Source organism: Lottia gigantea, assembly GCF_000327385.1.
Source record: "Lottia gigantea unplaced genomic scaffold LOTGIsca_2, whole genome shotgun sequence".
NCBI classification, from domain to species: Eukaryota; Metazoa; Mollusca; class Gastropoda; family Lottiidae; genus Lottia; species Lottia gigantea.
The window spans coordinates 2,083,892-2,098,164 of record NW_008708400.1 but is presented as its reverse complement, the minus strand read 5'-3'; the positions used below and the strand labels follow the sequence as shown (position 1 = coordinate 2,098,164).

General features: G+C 32.8%; 1 protein-coding gene across 1 annotated transcript; it reads right to left on the bottom strand.

The window, feature by feature from the left end:
• Positions 1–1,083: 1,083 nt before the first annotated feature.
• On the bottom strand, positions 1,084–13,968 carry LOTGIDRAFT_103896 (hypothetical protein; the record flags this gene model as incomplete). Its single annotated transcript, XM_009053251.1, has 12 exons — positions 1,084–1,314; positions 1,448–1,548; positions 1,788–1,887; positions 2,220–2,348; positions 3,557–3,669; positions 3,996–4,120; positions 8,087–8,190; positions 8,402–8,536; positions 8,815–8,953; positions 10,979–11,255; positions 11,601–11,735; positions 13,806–13,968. The coding sequence occupies 12 exons, from the start codon at positions 13,966–13,968 to the stop codon at positions 1,084–1,086; spliced, it is 1,752 nt and encodes a 583-aa protein (XP_009051499.1).
• Between the last annotated feature and the right edge of the window lie 305 nt (positions 13,969–14,273).

Below are 14,273 nucleotides of genomic sequence, written 5' to 3'. Positions count from 1 at the left end.
TAATAACGTAAAAAATGCTATCTTACAAAATTTACAAGACATTATTGCGTCTTAAACACTTAAATCTATACGACTATATGTGGTGTATCTTTTGGGGGTTTCTAACTAAGGCACACACACATATATATATATTGTATAACAACAATAAATACATTACACACTATCGGAAGTATATATATATTGGTGCTACAACAATTTATTACATATTAACGATGTAATTCCGCCATGTCTGATTAAATAATAAAATATTTGGTGCCATATTTACAATGTGAGTAAAATCTAAATTGTGCAATTCTATCATTTGCCACATTTGTTATTATATGTGATTTTTATGGCCACGTCATAATATTTCAGCAATGGTTCATCGTCTCATCTTCCCAATTCTACGTTCTAAGATATGAACAAATAATTATGCATAATTAAAAATAAACTCAGAGGCTACCTGACTAATAATTGGAAATTTACAAAAATTTTAGTGCACTTTTTCGTATTTTGTTTTTTTCTTGAAATATCCAAATATTTTACTGAGATGGTTGTAACACAAAGGTGCACCGGGTGAATATTCAAAGAAACATTATTTAGAACTCTTTTCACCACTTGCCAAAATCCAGATCTTCAATCGAAAACAGTTTAATATTTAGGATGTTTGTCTTCTTGTAATAGATATATTGCCCTGTTTTCAATGCACAATAATTCCTAACTATATCATTCTTTTTTCTCATATAGTCAATATACACACGTATTTTTCCGACTTTTTTCACAACCATTACCACTGGAAATGCATATGGACTCTTTAAAGTTATCAATGAACTACACATGATCCCCAACATTATTTTCCGTTACTTTAATAGTATTTATATTGTTCCTTATCTTGGCCTCTCTTTTATTTTGAGGTGTCAACAAGAAATTGATTCGCTGAAAAAAATACAATCTTAATTAAAGAGTATCATTTATTTTTATAGGAGAGAAATATGTGACAATTTATTAAACAATTTATGATAAGGCAACTTATCAATAGTTTCGCCATATTGGGGGGTTGATTTGAGTCTTGAATATATGTAAATAATTATATCTTACGATTGGTCAAAAATGGCACATTATCCTTTTAAGAGTTGAAGACATATTATTTTTATTAAATATAGTTACCTCCATAAGTGAACCTTTAGCAGTCAGGATTCCATAAAAAGCAAATCCAGGTATGCAAAGTATAGAGGATAGAGCTATTGCCCATCCGATTAGGGTTGCGGACAGTGGGTACATGTATCCATCATATTCTATTGGCTGATAATTAACCAACCCAAATACCATAATCGTCTGAAATTGGGAACAAAAAAGTTAATAGTTTTGAATTGCCAAAAATAAATTTGAATACAAGCAACATAATTACCAAAAGGCATATTTAAAGTAAATTAAACTTTATTTAAAAACACGAAAAATTACGACTTACAAATATGAAAATCGGAGCTACAAACATCCACATCAACATCCAATATTTCCCTGGTTTGCTACCAATCATGATCTCAATATCTTCGGAAAATCGGTTAGCACCTGGAATAGGAATTTAAGGTGTTAATTATTGCTAAATTTCCCCCCTTTTGATCACATCACCATTGTAAATAGAAAGTAATGTCCAAAATATTTTGTCCGGTATTTAGATTAAGAAGACGTTAACTTTTATACATGTAAATTTTGACAATGTCGGTAAATAAGTATGACAAAAATACATGCCACTTTAGTACATTCATAAGTTATCAGATACAGAGTTTTGTTAAAGTATATATCCTTACCATAAGCCCATGATACAACCAATGCTTCAAAGAATACCGCAAACAATATAGAATATCCGGCAGCAAATCTCTCCATCAAATTAACAACATACACACCGCCCTGGAACACAAGAAGACGGTCGTAAAATTTGAACAAAAATATTACTTTCGACGGAATCTTTGTTGATAATACACAAAGGCTTTCGTTAGTTTAACAAAAATTAGTGTCTGAACATATTGCATTTATAAATTAAATACAATTCATATTGTGAGGGTGCTTGAGGTTCAATGAATGAACATGAATTCTATTATGACGTTATCTTTTTTGTTTGTCACGTTGGCAATAGTGTATCCATATACTGCTGTGTACGCTGGTTTGATCTTAGAAAACGAATCTGCTATAATTAACAATTTCAGTGTACCACCTTTATCGTAAGGTTCAGACTACATTACCTGGGCCACACTTGCCAAACCAAATAAGAAATAGATGGAGAACAATATGGCAACAAATATTTCACGATGTTTTCTAAGTACTGGAAATTCGTCACCTATTGCTGTAATAATAGCTTCTGATCCGCCAAACTACAAAATATTAAAGAATACATTTCTTTACAATTAAGGATTGCATCATTTTAAGCATCAAATTGATTCACTGTAGTCACTGACAATGACAGAAATTGAAAAAGCAGGATATCATTTCCGTTGATCGTGAAAAGATTTCAGTACACCCATCCCTCGCTAACAGCAAAATAATGTTAAAACCAATACAAAAATATATCATGTTTAACATTTTCGAAATTCAGCGTTTAGAATTAAAAATCATTATTGAATAATATACTCCATATAATCTCTATCTAAATTGAAAATCAATTTTCCCTCCTTCAAAACTAGAGATCAATGATGAATAGCTACTTTCAAATCATTCGCTGATTGGTCTTTATTTACCTCAATAAAAACCCATTAAGCTAATCAATACCGGAAGTGACAAGAGTTCCGAACTATCGGTCGCTCTGAGATCTCAAGAAATATCGTGAATAGAATTAGTTTCCGGTTTAAAGGCAAAAGACTTGAAGAGTTAAATTGGGGGGAATAATTATAGTTTTAAATATGAATACAATTTTATCTTATTGCCTTCTTCACTTTCTTACTTGACAAAAAACTTCACATTTTCAATAATTTCGAACTTAATTCTTATTTTAGACCTCTTCATGCAGACTCAAAATTTTCAAGGTTTGTAATAAGAGTCGCGTATCATGTACTTTTTACCTCGGAATAGAAAAACAATGCACTGGAATTTCAAGAAGATCCTAAACATAACAGTACGTGTCCATAGCGCAGAAGCTACTTAAAAAACGCTGCAACAGTCTCTTTTTACCAATTTAAAAATTAATTATGCTGATTTGGCAAGAATAGTGTTTTTCAAATTATACGACGTGATAATTTTGTTTAATTGTACATAGCGGATAGAGCTACCTTGGCCTTTTTAACAGAACTCTTGTATCTGCTGTTCCTGCTTCATATTACAATAATTGTTAGAAAGTTGTTTCTTTGAATCTCACATTATGCAGATTGCAAGGTATTGTTTTGTTTGGACCTTATAGCAATTGTAAAAAACGTTGATATTTGAACGTCATTTTGAAAATGCAATTTTACTGGCTTGCCAATTGGGCCTTAATACAAGTTATTGAGATCTTTTTCCCGTTGGTTTACTTTCGATTTAACTTCCAAATCGATTGTATCGAATATCTTATCGTGTTTGGTTTATCTCAACTGTTTAACCAATCACTTACCGAACTATCTAAGCCTAGTGTTAACAACATCAAAAAGAATATAATAGACCAATATGGCGCGCCCGGAAGTGTTGCTATGGCTTCTGGGTAAACGATAAAAACTAATCCAGGGCCTGAAAGTAAATTATCGTGTTATTTGAAGATTAAAAGAAGTGCGTTTTATAAAATATGATAAAATTAGAAAAATGGCTACAGGTTTTTTTTATGTTTGATGGTTTTTCTAAGGTAAATTATCGACATAATATGTCTAGTCATTTGTGAATGTTCCATGCTGGATTTGCATATTAGTGTATTGACTCATATAGATGGTCTGTTCATGCATCATCATCACTTACTCATTATGTCCCAAGTGAATGCAAAGTTTACCATACACAACTTACAGGATGACACGCCTTTGTAGGCCTGCTTTCATCAAAATATTAATTTTTACAAAGCTTACCTTCTGTCGCCACCTTATCAATGTCAAGTCCGGACTTTTGAGACATGTATCCTAAGATCATGAAAATGACAAACCCAGAGAAGAAACTCGTTAGACAATTGATGGCACTTGTCAGCAATGCATCCCTGAAACAGTAAATTTACGATTGATTTAATTACACAGGAGTGTAATCTCTAGTGTTTATTTTGCTCGCCGTGATTATGTGCAATAGACGTTTTGTGTGGAAAATCTGAAAACTGTAAACAGATTCATTTTCATTTTAGTATGCAATTCTACGTCTAATAATTTCTTGAACCATGAATAAAATGTTATCAATATTTGGAAATAACAGGCATAAAAGTCAATGACTTGGCACCGTGTTTGTCATACGACTAGAAAGTACGCATTATTAAATTATTTAGGACGGTTATATGGATTATTTAATAACTCATCCTATATTTACGACCAAGTCAAAGAACGGAAAAGTATAGAGTCAACAGCAACATCTTTGACGTCACCTTTTGAAGTAAATCATGTGACTTCCGGAAGTGAGCATTAAAAGCTAATTGAACAGACGATTGCGCGTGCTCTGACTGACATGCGCTTAATTAGCACTCACTTATAAAAGTAGCAGACGAAATGAATTCACACCGGAAACATCTCTATTGAGATTCACTATAGAATTGTCGGTCGGCCATTTTGATTTAATTGAATCTTTTGAAAAGAAGTTAAAGGAAAACGGTGTCATATAACAAGGTAGCAGACACCCAATGAAGCATTAAATATAAGTTGAAAATTGCTTTTACTTTCTCTTAGGCACATAATTCGAGATTCATTTAAGCCAAATGTCTGGTCATTACTGGGTCAAACATTCAAACAGAAGGTCATAGTTCGTTTTAGGATGCCCATTGCACCAAAAAACAGTAAAGCAAAGAAAGTCAAGGAGTAAAGGTGAAAATCGAGAAGTATGCCTATTCTCAAATTTGGGGCATTTTTCAAATCGAAATAAATACACGGTTTCAATCATATCAAAATGGTCGATCTGATTGCAATCACTTAATGTGGTTCAGATAGATGGGGGGTAGCTAAAAAATCTTGATAGATTGCGGGTTTCTCAATCATCATAATATGTAGTAATTGCCATACAATCCAACCCAAAACTCCCATAGACATCTATAGCAAACCATCTAATTCCAAAAGATCAACCTGAAGTCAGCCTAGAGTAGAAGTTCAGTAACGTCTTTCCAAAGAATGCCGAATGTCTGAATTTACAGATAAAATTTTGATTTTACATCGAGTGTCGTTTTAGACGATGACCAGCGCCTCAGACTTAAGACATGTTGACATGAAGGATCTTGAGAGTGAGCCACATTAAATTGTTCACGTGGAAAGACTTCGCATTTTTTTTAATATCAAGGCGTCCGTAATACGCACACAGAGGAATTTGATGAAATTTGTTATTCAAAATAGTTTTGGACATAGTCAGATTTCTGACTTCTACCTATAAAGGCTGTATAACCAAAATAAGTCACTCTGTACAAATTGATAATCAAAGCTAAAAAAAAAAACTTTCTCAGCTATATAGAATTTTACAGGCTCCATTTACCATCTATACGTGAATGAGATGAATTAACCTTTATATTTTTATTTACATTTAGGAAATAAGTGTCAACAGGATAAACAAACAAATGAATTATCAATAACTATAGTAATAGTACAAAACTTGTGATCCAGAAAATTGGTGGCATGGTTATTGAAACCTTAGCAAAAATACGAAAGTTGTTGGTAGTTCTTACGTCACAGAGACTTCGTCGGTTGTAGCTTAATGATCAATGGCTCAAACGCCTGTTTCGAACCTACTGACATAGGTTTTCATAACAGCAATATAGGTTGGGGACTGACATAGTAGAAGGGTCGGATGTCATGAACAGTAGAGGCCCCTTACAGTTTGATAAGAAGCGTCTAATACCACAAAACCTTCATCATACCACAAAGAACAGAGCTTGAAGCAGCACATTAAGACGGGATTTAAGGTAAGGTCAAAAGTATAATGGATTTTACTGTGATCGGAATAAAGTTCACCATTGAATTTGTAAAAACTTTAATTTTTTCCCGGGAGTAAAGTAAAAGTTGGCATTCAGGAATATAGTAAACGTATCCATATGACCTAAATTTGAATTAATTGCGATTTATCACGAAATAAACTCTACAGGCGAATTACCTTAAAACAATTAAAGTTATGTTAATAAAGTAATTAATAATAACATAAGAATAAAAGGATGTTTGGTTATTAAACTCTCATATACCGTTTCTATGTTCTCAAGTCAACAAGCCAATGAATGCAAAATAATTATCCAATTTTCTATCAATTATCAAGCTTAAAAGGCATATCATGTTCAACGTATTCTCTGATAATTAGCCGATACCAGCGCGATTTTTTCTTTTCTCTTTTTATTGAAGTATTGAGTTTGCTGGGAGGGTTGAAAGTATAATTAAACATATAGTTAGTGGAATGTTTTGGTTATAAAATGATCCAAGCTAATGGTGGTTACATGTTTCTTCTTAACTCTATTTAATACAATTTTTTACTTACTGGTATCGTTTCACAGGGCGGTTGGTGATATTTCAAGTGCCTGCAATGGTACTGATGCTAAACCAGGGCAAGTTCGATTCTTGTGACAATCGGCACATAGTTTGGTCATTAATGATAGCCAATTATTTCGATTATATAAACATACATCAAACACACCAGTTAAATAATACTGGCGTTTACTGTAATTACGATTGTTTACGATTATTTGTGATAAATAACGCAGCCACAGAAATTTGTCAGAGTTTCTTAAGGCGACATGTATTTCGAATCAATTCAATATATTTTTGTGAATTTATACCCATGCCTATTTTAATCTATGAGTGTTAAAATACTTTGTATTGTGGTTTTCCTGAAGGGACAATATATTATGTCAACTTCATTATGTAAGTAAATCCTAAAACCCTGCTATGCTATGTATAAATATACAAACATTTGGCATCGATTTGGAGGTCATCTAAATACCGAAATTTAAATCAGATGCAAAGACGTTAAGAATGATTGCTTCGTGACAACTCCTCGACTTCAACTTATGCAATGGTACATGGTTTGGTAGGATGACGAGTCTATACTTATCCAAAGACTAAAACTAAAAACGAGTTATCGTCATCAAAAATAAAATCTAACTTATCATATATCATATCAATACCATGAAGGCGTAGTAACCAGATTTAAATAGGCCTTATATAATATTTGATTCCGTACGAAAACACAGTGTCAAAGTTGGACTTTTAGGTGTGTCATTGGAAACAATAGTTTAAAAAGTGGGTCACTATAAAGCTACTACAAAGACAATTTCTTTCGCTTATAAAAGGTCAATGATCAAAGATAAGTTTTATAACATTTGAACTTATCTCAAGCATGAGTTATGCTTATAATTGTTTTATAAAACATGACAAGATCTGGCTTTTAACCTTTGTTGTCGGTGTACACTGTAAATGAAGCCAATAAAAATTAAGAGGAACTTCATATCTTTAAGAGTCATTTAGTTGAGGTAAGGACATTAAAGACTGGAAAAGGAATTCAACAATTTTCTTTGAAAATGAATTTGTTGTGGTTTTGTTATGACAACAAGAAATTGAAATTATACGGTTCATAAACTTAAGATTTACTTTACTACTATGAATATAAGTGTATTTTTTTTTTAATTTTTGCAACTTAATAAAATGATTCTTTTATAAGTGTTCATTTATGATGCTGTAAAAAATCATGTTATGCAATAAAGTTAAACCATTTGTACTTCTAAAAATATTAGATATCAGAAACGTAGTATTATGTTATTTTTAACTTAAACATTATACATCTGACTGCATCGTAAATACCTAGTAGTGCTTCAGGGTAGCATTGAAGTTCATAAATCTTAAATGGCAATCCGGACTACGTTTTTATTTTACGAATTTGCGGAAGAAGCGTACATTATAATTTATAAAAGTGGTAATTTTACTTAAAAGAAACAATACGTCTTTTAAATAATTTTTTTTTTTTTTGCATAAACTGTTCCAAATTTTGAGTATTCACTTACCTATAAACATTATTATGTAGAGGGTTATAACTGGCATACGCTAATAACACACCAAATCCTGGTCCCAGCGAGAAAAATACTTGGGTTGCTGCATCAACCCATACCTGCAACAAATTATATATTATAATGGGGCTTCTATTTCTCTATTTCACAAAATCGGTAAGCAATAGGTATATACATTTGTATTGGCTTCCATTAAGTTTTCTATGATTTGAGGCACGTCTGAGTGGAAACCACACTGATGGAAACCGGGGAATACTTTCCAAGGAACACATAATTCAGAATTCTTAGTTTTCGTAGGGAAATGAAACTCACCTCTGAAGAAAGTAATCGATCAAATTTGGGTGTTAAGTAGTATTCTATACCAATAGCAGCTCCATCCAATGTGGCTCCTCGACACATCAATATAAATAGTACAACATAAGGGAATAAAGCTGTAAACCATACAACCTGTAAATAGATTGTGAAAAAAGAGAATAAAGAAGAAACCCATTGGAAATTTTGAATGTAACTACGTAATGGTGACAGTTTTAAAGCTGTAGCGGTGACGGTTACAATTTCTATGCCCAATCTTACAACACACATGCGGATATGGTTTTTGGGGGCCGTTCACAGCATCCCGTAAAACACGGGGTCTGGCATAAATAGACTTTATTTTTTGCCACAGTCCTATCATAGATCTGGAATTCCTTTTATGACAGGTTTTATGAGTAATGCAATTCAAGTACCTTTCCTGATGTGTGGATTCCTTTCCATAAACTAAAATAACAGATGATGTAGACACCCAATAGACACAGAACTAACTCCCATTTTAATTCTCCTACTTCATAAAAGCCACCTGATTTGTGGACCTCTAACATACCAAATCTGAAATACATTTTCTGGTTAGATCAAACAAGTATTTAAAGTTAGTTGCGTTGCCAGTGTTTTCTTCGTTCATTTTTACTGTAGAATTTACCAGACAACAGATTGATCTAAAAGTTATTCAATTTCCAAATCTCAGATTGGAACGATTGGATTGAAATATACAATCATAGGTATAGCTATAAATTAATCCATGCGATTCGCATTTTTTGTGCAATTGTTACCTTCCACTTCGAGATAGAATGGTTTGTGGCAATACCATTTTTCAAAATATATAATGTAAGTCCATGGCCTTATGTTAAAATGAATATTGCGTTGTTTGCTAATATACTGCGATCCCTGTTTTGTCTGTTGTAAGTGGAGTGGTTATATATCAATGTATACTGACATGAAACATGATCTGTATGGATTCCCAACAGCCGTGATATCTTTCGTGAACTCAAGGCTTCAGTTTATTCCCCCGTTCAAAAAACAACATTTTTATGTCAGCCCATCACAGACAAATCAAGTTTGGGAACTTTCATTGAATACAAAAATTGCTCTAATTTTTAATCGAAAACAAAATTTAAGACTTCAATTATATTTAAAAATGTAAGCTGCAATTGTATTTCATAGAAATAGAGAACTTGATATTATTTAAATGAAAATTTTCACATAATCAGGTGCTTCAAATCACTTTGAGGTTTTTGTTTAATCGTGAGTCGAAATACTTATAGTAATTACAAACCAATTACACACCTATATAACCTGTAATGTTTAATTATTTGCGACAAGTAGTTGCATACTAAAATTTTCTTTATGAGAACACACTTATCGTAACCTACAGGTGTTATAATATACTAAAAGCCACGTTAACATATTATGGATTCGGGTAGAAACTTGTTCATAATTTCGCCTTCATAGTCGACTTTGAGGTCCACTTTGTCTACTCACAGTTGTAACTATGGGCATTTTGAACGATACATCATGGATTCGCAATATTCGGAGATATATCAAGATATGCGTATTGCCATAATATGCTTAGTTTCTTTTCTGTTATGAAATCAACAAAATTGAATGCATTATATACAATAGAAATTTATCAGAACACGGGTAGATCGAATATTTAGTCCAGTAACATAATATCAAACCAGGGTAGGACTCTAGAGAAATCTACAAGATGGTTCTATATAGGTCATTCCTGGTAACGTGGTTCTATCAGTAATTATTGTTTCAGTTGACAGCCCATGGTCTCCCCTGGGCTCTTGTCCACTACAATATGAACAACTGTTATTAAATATATCATAACCGTGGGCGATTGTCGTCCTATCTCGTCAACGTATCAGCTAGATTAACAATATCGTTTAGCTATCGTATATGATCAAAGAGAACCCACGATTCATCAATACATTTACGCCTCCCGCTTTTGTCTTAATATAAGCAGACGACTTATTTAAATATATGTACAGAATAGCTTCGAAATTCAGAAGCTCTGAGAGAGTCCTTTCTCCCATTAAACACACTATTACCGACTTTGCTTACATTTTGGCACCATTTTAACTTTAGAAGAACTTGTCAATATACAATTTTAAAATTGTTTTCGAATAGATTCAAATACTTCACAATATCGCTTGCATATTGACCCGTATAGCCCGTTAAACCCTTTTTAAAATGTTTGAAGAATAATGTTTTACAATGTCTCACTTCAAGTATCTGTAGCAGATTTTAGAATCTTGTATTATAATCAGCTTTGGTTTTTAGATCATATTTTTCAGACTATATTTTTTTAATGGATGCTTTCACGTTTAAAATAACAAATGATACACCTCAGGGTTATATGCATTTAAGATCAAAGTGAGTTTTTCAGTTAGCCTATTAAACTGTTAAGTAAAGTAACACTTCTTGGATAAGCATCATCGAACACTTTTTTGCACTATGATAACCAGTCCTTGAATTAAAATTTTGACAGATCCACAATAAGTGACTTACAAAATAAAAATAAAAATATCTAGCTCGCAAAGTATAGTGTAATCTGAAAAGCAATCTTACTCGAAATATTCAGCTGCGGCTGATCTTCTTATGACTTCAGTACCATTGGTATTGTTTCCACCGAACAGTTCTGTCACATTTAACAGGGTACTATTTTCAGACGTGTTACCCCGAATGTGGCCATCATAGCAATACTCTGTATTCCATGCATTATCACAACGAGCCCATGGAAGTTCGGATGTGAAGGATGAAAAGAAGAAATGTAAACACCACGCTATCACAACATTGTAGAAAAAATCTGTATAAAAAGCGATGAGAACAACAGACCAACCTATACCTGTAAAAGAGATAAAATGGTTTGAATTACATTATCAATATAATTTACAAATGTAATTGTTTGCCTAGTGATAGGTTTTAAGGTACATGTACATGTAAATTGGGAGCATATTAGCATTATGTTATTGTTTTAAAATCATCTATATGAAAACACATCAAAACCAACTTCCGTTGGTTTTATCATTAATACAGGTGCCACGTACTATGGCAAACGCGTACACATACTTTAACGGTGTAAATTGTTTATTACAAAGTAGTGCAACTGTTATGTTATACGTCATCAATATTGTAAAGAACAACAGGCCCGGAATTAATTTCATTTCAAGCAATAAGGAATATGACTTACCTTTAAATAAAGGACAAAGTCGTCCCCAACAAGTAATGGCACCGGTTCTATTAAATTGTCCTAATGCTAACTCCATATAAAATAAAGGTATACCTCCCACTAATAACATGACTAGATATGGTATAAGGAAAGCACCTGTAATTATTGAAAAAATAAGAAAATTTGTTTTTCTTGTGCTCCGAAGCTGAATTTCAGAAAATTACCACGGAGTATAAACGTAAAAAAAGGTATGAGCTCAGTATAAATGATACAAACGTAATATAATAAGTTTGAGTAGGCCTATCTCTGAGACTCAATTTTTGAAAGACTCATGGACTCGGTATATACAGCTTAACAGGCCCGTAGCCAGCCGGCTTCCATTGGGAGCCTGGAAACATGATTTTCTGAAGTCTGGGGACATCCTCAGGATGTCTTATAACAAAGACTCCCCTTGATTCAGTAAAATGAATCAATGTATTTAAAAAAAAACAATTGACATCTTTTTTACGGGAGGGTGGGGGAGGGGGGAATGTTGTATTTAGGGGTTGGGGCTATCTCAAGCTTGGCTTGGCTATCAGACCTATGTCATTTTTAGATAATATTACTGTTTATGGGATTTTTAGGCCCGAGGCTCGGAGAGTAAATCTACCAACCGCAAATCTCCTCAAACAAACAATAAACGACATTATGATGTTTGTTATTGTGTACAGTTTCTATAGTAAAAGTAAGATTCTACTAATTGAGTATGTTCTATTGTTGTTATTAATGATATTATATTAAATGAAGAAAGATATTGGAATGACAGTTCAATGATTGCTAATTATTTTAATTTCCTACTGATCTGTATCTAATTGCAGTTCAAATTAATCAATTGATCTTATATCTGTGTAACCTCCCACATTCTGTCCTCTTCGGTGCTTAGTTCGATTTCTAATACATCGAGTAGTTTAAACCCGGGGAATCAAACTTGACTTGTTATTTTCAGTACACTTTCTTTTCTTTTCTCTGCAAGTTGTAGAAGTTATCTCCCTTTATATCACGAGACAAAGCCTGGGTTAATTATTAGACATGTGGTGATTAGTTTCAATGTGATTTATTGACGTCAAGCTTCCATCAAGAAGTAACAAATACATTTTTTATCAGAAACTTCTAACAATTTGTCAGAATGGTTTATTTTACTCATGGTTTGATTTTGCGAGAAATTGAGTATTATCTGCCCCTTATTCGTATTAAGCCTCATTTGGAATACTAACAATTCCATATATAATATATTTTTTTTTCGACCGAGATAAAATGGTACCGATATATTACAATACAAATTTCTGTACTGATGATTGATATAGCTTTAAGAATCTAGCAAAGGGTAACCTTCTTAAACAGATAGTAGCACTAAAATGAAAACCAAATTCCGGTTATGCGGATATATAGCTACGAAATTAAAGATGCGAACCAAGATTATATTAATTATATCGGCAATAGGTAAGGAACAGTGCGTCTAGTTTCCAGAGTGGTAAAGTGTAAATATTAAAGAATACGATTCAACTCGCCTAGACAAAACCAATAAAATTATAATTGCCTATTACACTTTTTGACAAGCGTATCGAATTCCAGACTTTAAAAGGATATAAATACGTCTAAAACATATATTTGTTTGTAACTTATGTCTCTTTCAGGGGAAATTTCACCATTTATAAATTTTGTGATTTATTGACTGGTCGTGGAGTCTTTTATATTGAAGATTTGTCTCATGCTGGCGGCTCGTAGATTGAAGGACATGGGTGCAATTTGTTTGAAATAGCCATCTGTCGTATGGTAAATTTTGGATATAGTTTAATTGGTTGATTATAATATTTCACGATTTAGATTCTCGGTCATTGCTCTCAACTAGCTCCCCAAAAATTCTTCAAAAGGTTCCTAAGCTCAACCGAAAGTAACAGTCTCTTTTGCCAAAAAAAAATCACTCCTTCCAAACTGCCGAAACAGTGTTATCACCTTTGTCATCGAATTATGATAACGCTATAGCTAATTTCAGTCTTTTTCATTAAATTTTTATTGTATGTATGAATTTAGAACAGATATTTACTCACGACCCCGATGCTCAAAAGGGGTGCTTCGATCGCATGAGTTATTATCGCATCAAACGATTATTTTAATCGATTATTTGACAGGCAAACATAATTATTAGCCACACAAAAAAGGTATTCCAACTAATAATAAAATACTCACCACCACCATTTTTATAACATAAATAAGGAAAACGCCAAACATTGGCCAAATCTACAGCAAAACCAATCACAGATAATAAAAAATCCACTTTTTTACTCCAAGTTTCTCTTTCATCATCGTCTTCTATTAGCTCGGCTTCATTTTTATAACCGGGTTTTGTCATGTAGGAATTTTCATTCGGATACGACTCCATATTCTTTTCTGTAATTAAAGAGACGAAACATTAAAAATATACAGGGCCAATTCACAATGAGAAACTGTAAAAATAAATTGACATAAAATTGGATACCGACCGTTGAATTTAACCAAAAATATAATTATCAATTTGAGAAGGATGCACTTTTTCATACTCGAGATATCACCCCATCAACATGGATCCGACCAGATCTCATATTGTTTTCTGATCTTGTCCCAATCAACCTCCATTTAATACTTTCCCATCTTGTATGAACCTCGATGGGTCCCGTC